The sequence below is a fragment of the Bactrocera neohumeralis genome, chromosome 2, assembly GCF_024586455.1.
Source record: "Bactrocera neohumeralis isolate Rockhampton chromosome 2, APGP_CSIRO_Bneo_wtdbg2-racon-allhic-juicebox.fasta_v2, whole genome shotgun sequence".
Classification (NCBI taxonomy): Eukaryota; Metazoa; Arthropoda; class Insecta; order Diptera; family Tephritidae; genus Bactrocera; species Bactrocera neohumeralis.
The window spans coordinates 18,446,069-18,463,061 of NC_065919.1; the positions used below are offsets into that span (position 1 = coordinate 18,446,069).

The following is a 16,993-nucleotide window of genomic DNA, read 5'->3' on the forward strand; positions in this document are numbered from 1 at the left end:
ATATAGACTTACTGCCAATACTAGAATTTTGTCTAATGAGAGGTGAAGTATTCATCATACAGAATGCTTGAACTGCGAAGCTCCCAGATATCTAAGACGAGTTCTAGATAATGCTGAAAAGAAGCATAGGATGTGTTTAGTGTCTGTCTCATGCCTAGTTTCTGCATGTAATTACTTATGCATAACCGTCGCGCATGAGATGCCAGTAGATTGGGATCTGTCATTAGCCCGCAATCGTCCTGCAGTCCTCTGGATAGAAGGCATGTATGTTCTCATTTGGACTCTTGCATATGATCTTGGCGATGCTGCATATCCTTAAGGCGGTCTATCTCGCTCAGATCCGTCTATCAGCCCTTTCGGAAATTTTATTTTACATTGTTTTTAGTGACTGCCGTATTTTGCGCACTGGTTCGATACACAGACGAATAGTATTTTTGGCGATCTCATCAGCTACTTCCAATTTCGGAATTCCTTTGAGGTCTGACCTGCCGCTTTCCGGCAGTCGCTACATCAAATGCCTCCCTGCTTCTGAGGACATTCGCTGAAGTAATGCGATATGAGATTATTGCCTTAATTGTCGCCTGTTTTCTGCACTATTAACTATTTCGGCTGCTTTCGTGACCGTAAAGAGTTCCGCCTGGAGGATACTGCAATATTCGGGTCGCCTGAGATCCATCTACGAGCAATAAATTCCGGCTCCCACTTCATGAGCCATTTTTGATCCGTCCGTATAGGTTTGGAAGTTCCGCTGGCGGATCGCATGCTTCTACGTCATCCACCCTCGGTTTTTAGGTCTTGAAATTTTGCCTCCCAAATAAAAAGGTATGTGGCCTATTTGATCCACTAACTTTTTGTTTATCGAGCTATAGCCGAAGGTTCTTGTGAAAAATTCCTCTCGGTGTTCGGTTTAGTGGAGTAAAGTTTTGTTGGAGTTGTTTTGTCTAGACTAAAATAATGAAAAGACGAAACATGCGATTACTAAGTTTACAAAAAATTTTGTATTTTGGTACCGGCAACTTCTCAGGTGCCAATAGTAAATTTCGTGTGTTCTCACGAAATCCATCAGTCATTTGGAGTGGATTTAATTCTTCGAAATATATCTTTCAAGAGAACAGAGCCAAGTATTCACAGGTATAATTTGATTCATCATACAAATATCTATAATATTACGGGAAACGAAGCTTAGTAGATTATAACTAATTAAGTGATAGTTAAGCGCTAGATAAAATGATGGGAAAAATAAATAGGAAAGGTCTTTGTTACAGATGAATAAATATTTAATTGATTGAGATGCATCATTTTTTATTTAAACAATTTAAGAAAATCCACCTTCTTCGGCGACCAAAAAGGCTTAATGCGACGTTCTTCGCCGACAGAATTTCACTCTTAGAAAATCGCCGATAGCACTACAGTAGCACGCTATTTATTGCCTTTATGCCTCCCCTATAAATCAAGTCTTTATGAAATTTGTTATGCGAGTAAAGTTATGTTAATTAGGAGGGTCGTAATTAGGCGTCACATATACATTATCAATCAGCTTTTTGAGCTGCCGCCAAACAGTTACACGCAACGGCGAACTAATTGCATTATCCACCCTAAATTGGTTCTAATGCGCCGCCATAAACTTCAATCAGTCAGTCGCCATATATATCACTTAGGCGTCTAAATGCCGCTCAAATATGTTTGGTAAAGCCATACTATTATACCTGTGCTGTTGATTAATTAAAGGATTACCGCTAGTTTTGTATTGATCTAGCAGGTGTGTAGGGATTCATGGCATAATTTATGCTGAAACGTTTTCATTCATGTCAAATAATTTGGTGTTTTTCGTGAGTTCAACGAGACTGCTACCTTATCAGACTGTAGGTGACTATGGAGGCGGCACCAAAGCATGTTCCAAGCATATAAAGAAATGTATTTTAAAGCGTTGTCCTGGTAAATTCTAATTCATGAAAAGAAAGCGTCTATTTGCATTGGCGGTTTGGCTGTCTTGAGAGTAAACCATTAAATCAATCGAAAGGTCAATGAGCCGCTGTCGCCAGATCTTGATTTTTGTAATAATTTCGGTTATTGTTTCAAGATCTGCGGCAATTGTCTATGGAGTATTGATTTGGCATCCGTCAATACATGGCGGCATATTTCAAATATATATTTTAACATAAATAATTATAACTAACCTACTTAAAAGGAGATACCTTAATATTTGTTAACTGTTAAAATTTGATCAACGATCATGAACGCTTATGTTCTACAAGTTTTTAAGAATAAAATAAAGTGTTTTTGATTGGTAAAAATTATTCAAAGATGGCCGAGAACGCGTTGACGACGAACCACGTACAGGACGGCCATCAGCATCAACTGATAATCCACACGTCAATAAGATAAAGGAATTGGTGCATGAGAATCGACGTTTAACAGACAGAAATCTTACTGGCATTGTTGGAATATTGGAAGGGTCAGTGAGAACCAATTTGAAAGAGCATTTGGTTCCAAGAAAAGTTAAAGCACAATTGTTTCCAAAACCACCAAATTTTTTTCGAAAAACAGCGTCGCGTTAACGTCTTTACGACTACCAGGACGTCATGAAACGTATTATTACTGGCGATGAGCGTCTTGGATCTATGCTTACGACAATCGGCCGAATATCGTGGCAAAGGAGAGTCGAAGCCGCCACGTCAAAACAGATCAAACATCAAGGTTATGTTAACAGTTTTCTTCGATTATCGAGGTGTGCTGCACTCCGATTTCCTTCCGACTAGCCAAACTGTCAACAAGGAATATTATTTGAGTGTTATCCGTCGTTTGAGCGAAGGTATTCGTAAAAAGAGGCAGGAATTATGGACCGACAACTCTTGGTTTTTGCACCACGATGACGTACCGTCGCTCACTGCACTGATTCTTCGACAGTTTTTCAACCAATATCGCGCCGCAACCACCGTATTCGCCTGATTTAGCTCCGTGTGGTTTCTGGCTATTCAGCAAATTCAAAGGACCGCTTCGGGGAAACCGTTTTGAGTCAATTGAAGATACTAAGCGTGAATCGCCACGCGCATTTAAGGAAATTGACTTTAACAACTGTTTCGAGGATTGGAAAAAATGTTGGTGTGTATTCGAGCCAAGAGGGATTACTTTGAATTACTTTGAGGGGGTCGACATAGGTTTTGAAGATTTTTTTGATAAAATCGAATATGTCTATCGAAATGTTCTACAGATCATTCTGAACAACTTTGCCTGAAAGTCTATGGGTCTAAAACCGGTTTCGAGATAGCGTTTTTTTAAATCTGGTTAATTGCTTTATGGGATATATGTATGTAGTTGTCCGTATAACATCAAAAAGCACCTTTGCATTAAATTTCATTTGGATATCTCAAAAACTGGCGAACAAGTTCTCATGACCTCTAAAAACCTTCACTTTAGAAATCACTGGTTTGAAACCGGTTTGAGACGCATAGTCTCTTGGGTAAAGTTTTCCAGAATCACCCATAGAACATTTCACACATACGCAATTCTTAAGCTTTGTTGCCTCCCTTCAAATCAGTCCGCTCTAATGTACATACCTGTACATATTGAATATTTGATCAGCATGACGATTGACCGATATCGGTTTGTCATTCGTCTGAGGGAGAAGCGAACTAGTTCCTCAGTTTTTAAGATATCGATCCAAAATTTTGCTCACGTATTTTATCTCGAAGAAGCTGCTTATTTCTTGGAATTGTTGATATCGGATTACGATAAAATATAGCTGTCATACCAACTGGCCGATCAAATCAAGTTCTTGTATGGAAAACTTTTATCTAAATTATATATATAAATGATCAGTACATTGGGCAGAGTCGATTTAGCCATGTCCGTCTGTCTGTCCGTCCGTCTGTCTGTATATATACGAACTAGTCCCTCAGTTTTTAAGATATCGTTTTGAAATTTTGTAAACGTCATTTTCTCTTCAAGAATCTGCTCATTTGTCAGATCTGCGATATCGGATCACTATAACATATAGCTGCCATACTAACTGAACGATCGGAATCAAGTTATTGTATGGAAAATATATCACTCTTCCGAAATTTGGCAGACTATTTTCGACAACAATGTACAACTCCGAAAAAACTGTTCTCGGTTAACTATGAATATAGCTGCCATACAAACTGAATGATCGGAATCAAGTTTTTGTATGGAAAACTTTTATATTTGACAAGATATATTCACGAAATTTGGTATAGATTAGTTTCTAAGGCAACAATGTAGTGGCAAGTATAGTGGTCTATGGCCGGTATAAGGTAACAATATAATCTCCAAAAAAATTGTTCAAAACGATTTACTATAGCATATAGCTTTCATACAAACTGAACACATAGTTACTAAGAGAAAAGCACCTGTGAAGGGTATTTAGCTTCGGTGCAATCGAAGTTAACGTTTTTTCTACTTTTATTTGACAATATATCTTCCCGAAATCTGGCATTGATTTTCGTCCAAGACAACTCTACAGTTTATCTTCTATTGAATAGAGCTGTTACAACTTTCGTTCCTTTCATGCCGATTTCTTCGGTTAAAATCGTATAATTCCAATGAAAAGAACAACATACGAAATCCATCTCTATAAGTTGATAACAATATAACGGCGTAAGAACTTCAATTGGCTGAAAACGCTTTTGAAAACTGCAACTATTTTCATAGAGGCAAACGTTTGGAAGCCACACGCAGTTAGTTGGCCAATAATCTTAACTATCAAGTAAGAGAAAATCTTATTTAGCGGGAGGTACACATGAGGCTCTAATTGCACACCTTTCCATATACCTTGAATTACCTTAACTAATGCTCAGAGCTTGCTAGGGAAGTAGTATGAGGCACAAAAAACACTTTGTGACGTTCCAAGTGGAATATATAATAACACATAAGATGATTCTTACCAACTTTATGTTAAAGTGGTGTTAAGTTTATTATCGCTACTGCTGAAACTTCTCGCCAGATTTTTACAGAGAGAAAGAGAGAGATAAGGTTTCGTAACGGAGCTTCATCTGGTATGGCAAAGCACCAAAACTGGTCTCATTAGCCTACCAGACTAATTTAACCTTTACAAAGAGCACAATTACTCTTTTAGGCCTCTGGAGCGCCTTAAAGTCAAAGCATACAACTTTGCCTAATAAAAATGTTGCTGGCAGCACTTTGGTGTCAATCTCATAATCCATAACTATGTTGCGATTTCATTGAAGTGAAAAAAGAATTCTTCAGTACTATCTATTTTGCGCTTTATTAGTCGAAATGTCATATATGTAAATATAAAATTCAATTTCGTATTGTTTACATAACTTATACAAATATATGTACATATAAATATATATATGAGTGAATCTGTCTCCGCTTCGCTTGTTGCATGCAACACCGCACATACACGATTGAGCTAATCGCCGTCCATTGAGAAAACCGAAATCCTGCGCGTGCAAAAAGTGCGCCACACGAAGTGCATTCATTCATTAATCACTTCGTGGCGCCAAGTGCACACATACATACATATACATTTCATGCGCGTAGAACAGCACAGCCATCAACCAGTCAGTTATGTTTACTCAGGAGGCGACGAAAAAGAGTTGGAGTCACCAGTTTCCACCACGCAACAACAACATAACTTTGTTGTTGTAAGTTTGCTATGAAAGCAAAAACAAAAAAAAAAAAAAAAAATTCGCACTGCATGCTATGTTTTGCTGTGGCGTTCATTCGTGCATTCATTGATGTTTTATCAGCTGCCTCGTCGTGTGTGGAGAGTGTGTGAGAAACCAGTTTATCCATTCATAGTGCTGAGCTGGGCGTCCATCGGTGGTCACACGAGAGCCGAACGGTGCAAATGACGAGAACCAACCATTCAACGACTTGACTTGATAGTGTACCGTTCATTCATGCTTAGCTTTCGCCGGTACATCGGGCCTAACAGGCTTTACTATGCTGCGGTGTAACACATATACATACAGACACATTGTTTGTGTGTCCAGTTGTTGAGCGCGTTCATTGATTGTTGACTGCCGCACGCTGCTTAGAATCCAGTATGAAGTTGTTGGTCAACATTTCTAGTGTTTTTCTTTCCTGTTATCACGTGATTGACTGGCAACTTTTTGCATGCGTTTTTGTTGCATGCATTTTGCTTGTCGTTGGTTTAGGCGCCGCAAAATCAACATCGTTGCTTCACTGCCAATCGATTTCACGATACGTGTGTAGTTCCGTTGCTTGTGGCAACGCCGCGCTCCAGTAAAATTGACCAGCTTCGGTATGTAGGCAGATGACATGCGATTCCGTATCCTCTGCGTAGGCGTCGGCTCCGTGCAACACTGTGTCGCCGTGTTGCAATAGCCATTCATTGGCGGCATTTTGGGCCATCTCATTAGTGAGTTGCTCCGCCAAACTGCATAACTCGCTATTTACATTGTTATTATTTTCTGATTCACAATTATTGTTGTTGTTGTTATTTACACTATATTTTTGCTTGTACGCCTGCTTCGCCTTACCGATTTTGAAGAGTTGTCGCATACGGCCAGCGAAGTCCTTTAGCTTGCTCACCACTGGCGCGCGTTTCTGCGTTGGGGTATGCATCTCAAGTAGCGGTGAGAATAATTTTTATCAACAAAATGACGTCACTTAATAATTTTACAGAATTTCCGTGCCAAACTTGCGTTGTGCACAGTTTGCTTGCGTTGCGTTGAATGCGCGCTTGTCCAAAACGCGCAGTGCTTTTATAGCCCACACAGCTTCTCATGGCGTTACTGCGGCGCGCGTATGCAAACCCGCCCTGCGAAAGGGCTAAGCAGGGCGCTTGCCAATAAGCGCATTGTAGCAGGACCACTGTGCGAACAAGTGCGACCACATGAGCCGCATGTGGTTTGCGCGCGCCGCAGCATTGCTGTTGTCGCTTGCACGTGCTGGGCGCGCGGCAGCAATATGAGTGCGCGCATCAGCACTGCACAAGCAGCAAAACAAAAAAGAACAATGAAACAAATAAATTAAAACAACAATCTCTTACAACAACAAACAGCGCTCGCAGCACTTGTCGTTGTGGCAAGCGAACAGGCGCGCTCATCCCTTTTTTATTGCACACATACGCATCCTCTTGCAAATGCCACGCATTGAACTTGTTTCGGCAGTTGCAGTTCCCAGCATAAGGGCTGCACGGTCGTTGGAATTTCGAAAAAGTATCCCACGGTTTTTGACATAATATCTGTATGTATGTGCTGCAAGTGGCAGCTGTTTGCAATTTGGCACTGATCGCAGTGTACGATGGCCGCAAAAAAAGGTGGAAGAGGGCGACAAAAAGCAAAGGATATGCGCTACAACACGCTCGTTGCGCGAGGGTGACAGCATTTTTTCTAGTGAACATTGAATTTTATGCAAATATTTATAAATATAAATATGTAAGTACAAGTTTTGTGGTGCGGCTGCACTTGTTGTTATTGATGCTTTTTTGATTTGCTGCTGGCGCTCGTTTAAAGTGTGGGAAAGTGCAAAGCAGTAATATGCCAGCTTTATGATATATGTATGTATAGTACATACAAGAAAGAGGATATTGGGTTGGCACGCATACATACACACACACACTTATTTTTTATGCGCTACTCATAAAGCGCCGAGCAACTGATAGTTGTAGCCAACCATTAAACTGCTCTCATTCAGTCAATAAATGTTAATGAAACGCGCGCTCCTTACATCCATAAATTACTGCAACAGCATTTGAAAGCTATAATTGCACTTTCCTCAAACAAAAATCTCATTTCCAACGTCTCCATGCAAACGGCACAGCACGCGCCAAAATCGCCATATCCTCTTGACACTCTAATGGATCAGGTGCATGCGCGGACGTGCGCCCGCCTGCCAAGCCAGCGCCTAGCTGCGCAAACACTTGCGACACGTGCGCGCCACGTTTTGCCTTATAACACGCGCTTGCTGGACGTTGGGCGGCATGCCGCAGGCCCACAAACACTTGATCTCTACAGAAAACTAGTTTTGGCGGGCGCGTGCTATTGAGTGCGCCTTTTGGCGCAAGTTGTACAGCCGTCACTCTCGGCCTATAAATATGAAAGCAAAATTGCATTTTCATTAAATATTATATGCATATTAGTATATCACAGTATTTTTACAGTTATTTATATACATATGTATTTATGCATGCGCGTGTGCTTTTGTTAAGTGCGTTTATTCATAATTTTCGTGTCACGTGTCGGTCGTGTGCAGACCTTTTTGATCTTATGTATTTGTGGCAAGCACTCATGCTGACTTCGTTTGTGTGTGGCTGGCTGCGGTCGGGCCATAATTTTTGGGTGGTAAAGTGCCAAATTTTATGTTTCTTTTATTGCTTTCGTGTAGCGTGCGTCCTTGCTGTTTGTGTTTGAATATTGATCTGCCATTTAACGATAGAAGCATAATCATCTTCTCAAGTGTTGCGTTTGTTTATTTGAAAATATTATGCGAAAACTTGAAATTGATCCGGCAAATAGTAAATATTTGTTAGATTTTCTTCTGCCTAGTGTAAAGGGCTCCAAAAACTTGAATCGCGGTTTTCTCGGTCTCATTCGACCAAAAGCGACAATGAACTGATGATTTTGAGCACTGTTTAGTGAGAAACAATGGTAATAAAATAAAGAATATTTATATATAGGAGCAATAATATAACGAGAAAGACGATATTTTTATCAGCTTTTTAGTTTTGTCACGTTAGCTTTTTATCAACACTTTTCAGACCAGGTCACGATGTATTTCTTCTATATGTTTGCAATATATGAAGCATATTATCCTTAATTCTCAATCAACAGAGCAGGGCACAAGGAACTAAAGATCACATTGGTGCAAACCTATAATTCTAAGTCAGTCACTCGAGTGAACCATTCCTGATGCACCGAATATAAAGCGTGGAAAGCTGTAATAAGTACAAGCAAAGTAAGGGCGTCTATATTTCGGGTAGCGCGTGGAAAATGTAGTGTGACTGTTTGGAAAAGGGAAGTATTATCGACTGCGACTTTTACACAATGTTATTGGAGGACGAACTCGCAGAAAAATAAATACAAAAATGCAAAATTGCTTCAATTTGACTTCTAAACGCTACCGCACCTGCTATATTCAATCGATCTGCCTGCCAGGAATTCTAATAGAAGAAGAAGAAATAATGCTGAATTGCTTGATTTGGACTTTTAAATGAAATTGGCAAGACATAGTTTGATTATCGCTTTAACCCTACCACAATGACAACTACGCAGAATAATAAAATCGAATTTTCTTCTTCTTCTTTAATGGTGTAGACACCGCTTACGCGTTTATAGACGAGTTAACAACACGCGCCAATCGTTTCTTTTTTTCAAGCAATTTGGTGCCAATTCCAGATACCAAGTGCAGCCAGATTCTTCTCCACCTGATCTCTCCAACGGAGTGAAAGTTTTTCTCTACCTCTGCTTCCCCCGACGGATACTGCGTCGAATACTTTCAGAGCTGGAGTGTTTTCATCCATACGGATGACATGATCTAGCCAGCTCAGCAATTCGGCGCCAATTCGAAATACCAAGCGTAGCCAGGTCATTCTCCACCTGGTTTCCAACGGAGTGGATGTCTTCCTCTTCCTCTGCTTCCACTGGCGGGTACTGTGTCGAATATGGAATGTTTTCATCCTTATGGACGATATGATCTAGCCAGCACAGCCGCTGTCTGTTAATTCGCTGAACTATGTCAGTGTCGTCGTATAACTCGCACAGCTCATCATTCCGTCGAATGCGATATTCGCCGTTGCTAATACTCAAGGATCATACATCTTCCGAAGAACCTTTCTCTCGAAAACTCGTAACGTCGGCTCATCAGATATTGTCATCGTCCATGCCTCTGCACCATAAAGCTGGACGGAAATAATGAGTGACTTAAAGAGTTTGGTTTTTGTTCGTCGAGAGAGAACTTTATTGCTAATTGCCTACTCAGTCAAAAGTACCACCTGTTGCTCAAGAGTTAATCTGCATTTCGAGGCTGACATTATTGTTCGCAAAAAACGAATGAAACTCACTCAGCAGCTTTGTTTGATGAAGGAGATATTTCGTTTTCCCGTATGTATCTCAAACCCATTTGCTAATGAATATTTTGACATGAAATGTGACTGACAGTGCCAACCCAAAAACCCTTCGACGCGCGCGGTTTAAATTCAAATGTCACCTTATTTTTTGGGCACAGTAGTATTTTCTCCAGCATCAGATTGAAGAAATCGCACGATAGGGAGTCGCCTTGTCTGAAACCTCGTTTGGTATCGAACGGCTCGGAGAGGTCCTTCCCGATCCTGATGGAGCTTTTGGTATTGTTCAACGTCAGTTTACACAGCCGTATTAGTTTTGCGGGGATACCAAATTCAGACATCGCGGCATAAAGCAGCTTTGAAATCTACCAAGAGGTGGGGTGCGTTGATCCACATTTCACGGTTTTTTTCTAAGATTTGAGGTATGGTGAATATCTGGTCAGTTTTTGATGTTTTAGGCCTAAAGCCACACTGATAAGGTTCAATCAGTTTGTTGACGGTGAACTTTAATATTCCACACAATACGCTTGATAGAACCTTATATGTGATGTTAAGGAGCCATGGTAGTTGGCGCAGATTGTGTGGACTCCCTTTTTTGTGGATTGAATACAGCGCACTTAGGTTCCAATCGTCGGGCATGCTTATGTCCGACCATATTCTATCGGCACCGTGTTTGAATAGTTCGGCCGGCAATCCATCAGCCCCGCCCTTTGCTGTTCTTCAGTTGGGCAATTGTTATAAAGTTGGACTTTACCAAACGCTTTAATCTTCAGTCTGCGGTTTTTCCTCATTTTTTTGGTTTTTTGTTTTTTTAAAGAGGCATTGTATTTAATAAATAAATGAAAATAATGTACATTTGCAAAATTTAATGTTGATCGGTTATTCATTTGAGAAAATGTGAACGAAGAATCAATTTTCTCATAATAATATTCTTAACAAGCTATTAATATTAGTCAAAGGTATTGAAATTTCCCTTACGTCATCTTTTATTATCAGAATTTAAAAAGCAGCACTTGGATTAGAATATCGCGACTTAATTTATATCGATATGTTCGAAATCGAAAATTAGTCAGTTTCTTTCAACCGTCAAGGGTTGTGGGAGGTTAAATTACATGTAGAGTTTGAGGAAAGATATCATTTTGTTAATCTGGACGTGAACATTAATAACGCGGTCAATTTGTACTTAGTTTTGATTTTAAGAAGGGCAGAACTTTATCGAGGACGAAGAAGCGAATATCATATATTATGGCTTCTTCTAATAAAGCGACATTATTTATATTTACTGCTATTTATATTAAGTCTTTATGTTAATGAACCTTTTTCTTTTCAGCATCTAAACATATCCTTCTGCTGGGTAAGTAAAGCACTTTCCATTTTTGTAAAACTATTGGTATCCAGAACACAAAGAATTTGATATATTATTTCCATTTCGATTTTGCGACGTCTTTTATTCAGCCTAAACTCTTGAATATATTCTACTAACCTCTTAAGATGTATTGGGTTGCTGTTGAAAACTGTACATATGTAGTATCCTAAAAGAGCCCATTGAGATGAGACTGCACTACAAAGTTGAATGTAACTTTTTTTGCGTTTTACCCCAAAGTTTTCATCACTTGAGCTTTTTTGTTCAAAAAACTGGCGGTAGAAATTCTGTATTGCGGAACAAAGAAGAGTGGGGTTTGCTGCTTCAATTTATGATTAGTGTTACCACGCCAGGCGACTGAGTAGACACCCATTGATGTCAATCCTGGCAAAACTAGTGAAGCTCTCTAGAATTCCTTACCATTCGAATGAGTAAAGTAAATGTAAATATTTGTTAGGAATGGTGTATTATTTTCAAGTAAAAGCTCAGGTGATTCAGGTTCAGTCTCCTCTCACGATATGCGTTTTTGAATTCCTTGAATATCTTCCTCTGAGATTGATTCGATTATTCAATTCTATGTATCTTTAATAAAGATCAAAGTGGACTAAGGTTAAATGCAATTTAAGTTCGAGTTGTGTATGTTACATCATCATTTTAAAGCTTTACAAAATAGAAGTATGCTGTTAGAATAGATGTTCTTCCTAGTTATAAGAGTAACTCTATTCCACATTGATTTGTTGTTTCCAGTCGTTTTAATCGCCAGAACTTTTGTTCTCTCTCTCTCTCCCTCCCATTCTCTAACGAAAGTTTATATCAAGATCAACTACTCAAAGCAATAGCTTTAGCATTGACAGACGGCAGCGTTAAACCAGATTAATTGAATTTTTCGGGATTAATTCAGGAGTTACCACAGCTAACTAACTAAGTTGCTGAATCCAAAAATAATCAAAATTTTAGGGATGAGAGCAACATTGTTAAAAATGGCCAATTTTCATCTATTGTGAATGAAATACAAGCAACCCTGACAGCTGTTTATCAAATTCTCAATATAATATCAATAAAACTTCTATGTTTTGATGCAGTTTTAAAAATAATGTGTTGATATGCTTTTGTAATAAAAAATGGTTTGGTAAAAATTGGTCGGCTAACAACCGTAATGTTTATCTTCTATCAATTTTCATTGAAAATATTATAAAAAGGACAATGAGCTGTTTATGAGAGTTTCAAACTCGCATAGCTGCCGTCTGTCACCTACAAATTTGGATCTGATTAAGTGCGCAGTTAATCCGGATTAACGCTGCCGTCTGTCAAGGCTATAACATCGCAACCAAAACCATTAGAAATAGACAACAAAAGAATTCTCTTAATTCGAAGAGCACATCACCATTTTGTATGCAATTAAAGACAGTATTTTAGTTAATAATTTTCATTTCTTTTATATTTTCTTCATAATTTTTTAACTTACAAACTATTAAAGCTCTTATTCTTTTTTATAATTTCTAAATTCTTACAAACTATTAAAGCCATAGAGTTGTTTCTATTGGAAGATACAATAACAATGCAAATAAATGCGATCACAGTCTTAACACACAATCGTTGTTTCTCAAGTTGCCTTGATTTAAAGCTCTCAGTTGCACTGGTGATGCCCCCCGCAGCGAATAATTGGAATCCGGCTCAGCGAACGCTTACAGCCATGGCCGCCAGGTGGCGCACTCGGTGGCGGCTACAGGTGCGGGTGATGGCATTGGGCTATCATGTTCACAATCACTGTGATAACCCGAGGAGGCACGACTCGATGGACGCGCCAATTTTTCGCTCATCTTCTCCTCCACATCTACAACGATTGTTTGCGCTTGCTGTTGTTGCAATAGCCGATTGAATTCGCTACCCAAATGTGTCATCACCGATTTGCCCACATTGACGCTCATGCCCGGCATAGCGGCCATAACACGCGATACTTCATTGACGGCATTCATATAACCATTGCGGAAGCTATCCATCGGCTCAAGTGGCGCCACAGCAGGCATCGCGGAACGGCGGCGGCTATGTTGACGCATGAAGGCAATTGTCGACTCCAGCATTTCGGCTTTATCCATACGCAGTATGGCATCATCACCTTGGAACTCGGCTACCAGTGTCTTTAATGTGTCGAGACACTTGTTGATGCGGGCGCGACGTTGACGTTCCAACAGTGGTTTCTTCACTTTCAAGTACAGCTCCGTTTTGGTAGCGTAGAATTGTGATTGTTGTTGTAGTACTGATTTTGTGTTCGGCGACATGCTGTTGCTGTTGTTGTTTGTTTGTTTGCTGGTATTACTTTACGTGGCTTGGTTTCTTGGTTTCTCGTCTCGACCGTGCTTACACTTTGTGTTGAATGCACTCAGTAAGAAGGATGCGAGTTGAATGATGTTGAGTCTCTGACTGGTGTGGCTTTTATACTCACCAGAGCTCGACGATCGCTGCACGGTTGGCAGGAGAACAACCCCTAACCGAGTGTGCAACGGATGCAAGTACAATTACTTGTGTGTGCATGTGTATGTGCTTGTTTCTGTCTGTCTTACAATGCTTGTGTCTGATTGTATGTGCCCGACGGCATGCGATACGCATTAATGTATTGTTGTTTTTGCTGTTGCTGTACGTGCTTCGGTGTGTATGCCAGGAGTGTGACTTGCATGCCGTCTCTAGTCTTCTCTATTCCTGTAGGAATTTCAAATTGGAAGCGTCACATGACATGCTGATGGTGTTTGTTGCTGTTCAAGTGGGAGGCCTAAGTGCTTGATAGACGTGGGGGAGAAAATAATTCAAATTCGTTGGTGCTTATGCAATTAAGATTGCTGTGTATTATATTTATATAAATACATACATACATACATATATGTATCTACATAAAGCTATGACGGTAGTTCTATTCAGAGTTCATTAAGTTTAACGTATCTCAAAGACTCTGTTGTGTGTCTGCCGGCTTCAAACGCTTTGCTGGAGTTTAGTCGCGTGTCATCCTTCAGTTGTGGGTCGTCATTTTCAACAACCAAAATTGCGCTTTAGATTTTAGTCAGCTTATTCTTATAACGCTCAGACAACTCAGTTCGATTGTAATTCTTACTTATGAATCCACATAAAGAACAGTAAATCGTAGAACTACTGGTATCATCACCATTTGCATTCACACCATTCGTTCTTTAAAGGCATTCAGGTCCCAAATAAAAATTCCGTATTAGGCCATTACCTCTTTGCTTATCAAACTCTTGAATTCATCCATAAATTGTGTACCACTCGCCTTAACTTTTCCACAGATGGATGCGACAGTTCATTGTTCCAGAGTTCATTGGCTGGGTTTGGTATATTTAGACATAAAAGTTTTGTTTTTCCAGCAACAGATGGGATCTCGCACACTGTTCTCCGAAATTTTTGGCGATCTCTGCTGATCTGTCAAGCTTCCGCCAACCAGTCGACTCGGCTCGATTGATTGGTTGGAATACTATGGATGCGACAGTTTCGTCAAATCAACGGTCTTCTTGCCAGTTCATTGGATGTGTTTGGTATATTTAGACATAAAAACTTTGTTTTTCTGCAAAAGATGGAGTCTCGCACACTGTTCCTAGACGGTTTTGACGATCTCTGCTGATTTGTCGAGCTTCTGCTAACCAGCCGATTCGGCTCGATCGATTGGTTGGAAAACTATGGTAGAGTTTAGATGCGACGGTGTGTAAGAAGACCCTCTCTTCTGGTAACTCTTTTCATTTCTTTGGTAAAGTATGAAAATGGACGATTTTTTGGCATTTACCTTTCTCTTTTAAGTAAATTAAAGTCACTTCGAAATAGCATATACTCGTAAAGTTTATGCCTCTGCACTTGATCTTCTTTAATTTAGAGCTTCCTTATCTTCTATTAATCCTGCAGTCGTTAGTAAGCCTGCGAGTGTATTAAGAACAGCTCGAAGAGATACTTAAGCTGTTGTATTAGATGCTATGTTAATCTGCTATTTCCTGTCCCAAACAATATGACCAAGTTAAGACGGTGCAGTGTAGATGTAGCAGGCTCCAATCGCGGTTTAGGAATATGAACTGTATTAAGACAGACCCTCCATCTTACACATTTCTATTTTTCGCCTTTTTAGCACAGCTAATTGAATCCCTAATGCAGTCTGTAGATGCATTCACCAGGTTGGGCACTCTCTGTCTGAACGAGCTGAAATCGCAAGGGTGCCTAAGTTGGAGCAGAAGGCAAAATCGTGTTGAATAGCGAATTATTGGGGGTTGTTGTGATTAAGAAATTAACCTAAAAGTTTTAGCATATACACTGAAGTGCAGTTCTGGCCTCAGTCTGTCCATCAACCGTCTACCTATGTACATACAAAGTTCATATATCTTCGGTGCTGAAGATTTTCTTACCAGATTTTAGCTTCACTTTTTGCCAGAAGTGAACTTTTCCAGAGCTGAGCTGAGGTTATTCTCATTCTGCACCGCCATCCAGGCTCTCACGCTGTCGACAATCAACCGCCACTATTTGTAGGCCAACAGATTTAATCTGCTTACACATTCAAGCCAAACTTTTAATTAAACACTTATCATCTTCGTATGTATGTAAGTATATGTGGCGATTTCTAAAAATTCATTTACCGGCAATCAAAAGTAATCAATTGCACATAGCAATGTCACTGCAGTCCACTCACCAACAGCTGCCCACACAGCACACAGCACACGCGTAGCAAGCGCCCACTAAACACGCATGCGCCAAAGGAAAAGCATGCAAACATGTAAGTATGTACAAGTGTGCGCATAACTCACCTCTTGGCGAATTGTACGTACGTATGTATGTAACAATTTTGCAGCGCGCCACATGAAGCGTGCCGATCGTCAAGCGCATGTGCCAAGTATCCATTAAAGTGGCGCGCTGGTGGCTGGCAGCTTACAAAAGCGCGCGTGTGCCACACAAAGCAAACGTTCATACTCGCGGCTATGCGGCCACTCAGCCCAGCAACGCCAAGCAGTTAAGCCATCAAGCTATAGTGCCAGTGGAGTCTGTGGAAATCACTGCAGTTTTCTGGCTAAATTGAATTGCAAGCCGCCAACAAGACCGCAAGTCGACAGGCGAGGCATGCTGGCAGCAGCCGCCCCATTGACGATGAGGCAGACCAGTTTGTTGGGAGTTTTTATACCCTGAACGGGGTAAATTAAGTTTGCCACGAAGTTTGTAACAGCGAGAAGAAAACGTTAGAAATACTGTTATATATATATCAGATTGTCGGACATACATACTGTAATATATATTTATGTATATAAGATCGACGTCACGAGCTGACTGTTTATATGAGGATTAATCTCTCAGTTTCTAAGATATCGAACTGAAACCTTGCACAAGTCCTTTTCTATTCGAGAAAATGCTCTTTTGCTGGAACCACCGATATTGGATCGCTGTACTATGTAGTTGCCATACAAACTGCACAATCGGAATAAAGTGCTTGTATGAAGAGCTCTTGCGTAGGTTATTGTCTGAGACCTATAATGCAATCTCCGGAAAAATTTTTCAAGTCGGACCAATATAGCATATAGCTGCCGTACAAACTGAATAATCAAAATCAAGTTTTTGTTTGGAAAACTTTTTATTTGACG

General features: G+C 40.1%; 1 protein-coding gene across 1 annotated transcript; it reads right to left on the minus strand.

Moving 5' to 3' along the window:
• Nucleotides 1-12,914: 12,914 nt before the first annotated feature.
• Nucleotides 12,915-13,762, minus strand: LOC126751055 (enhancer of split m5 protein-like). Its single transcript, XM_050460977.1, has one exon. It carries the CDS (start codon nucleotides 13,658-13,660, stop codon nucleotides 13,067-13,069), a length of 594 nt encoding a protein of 197 aa, XP_050316934.1. The 5' UTR covers nucleotides 13,661-13,762; the 3' UTR covers nucleotides 12,915-13,066.
• Nucleotides 13,763-16,993: the final 3,231 nt, after the last annotated feature.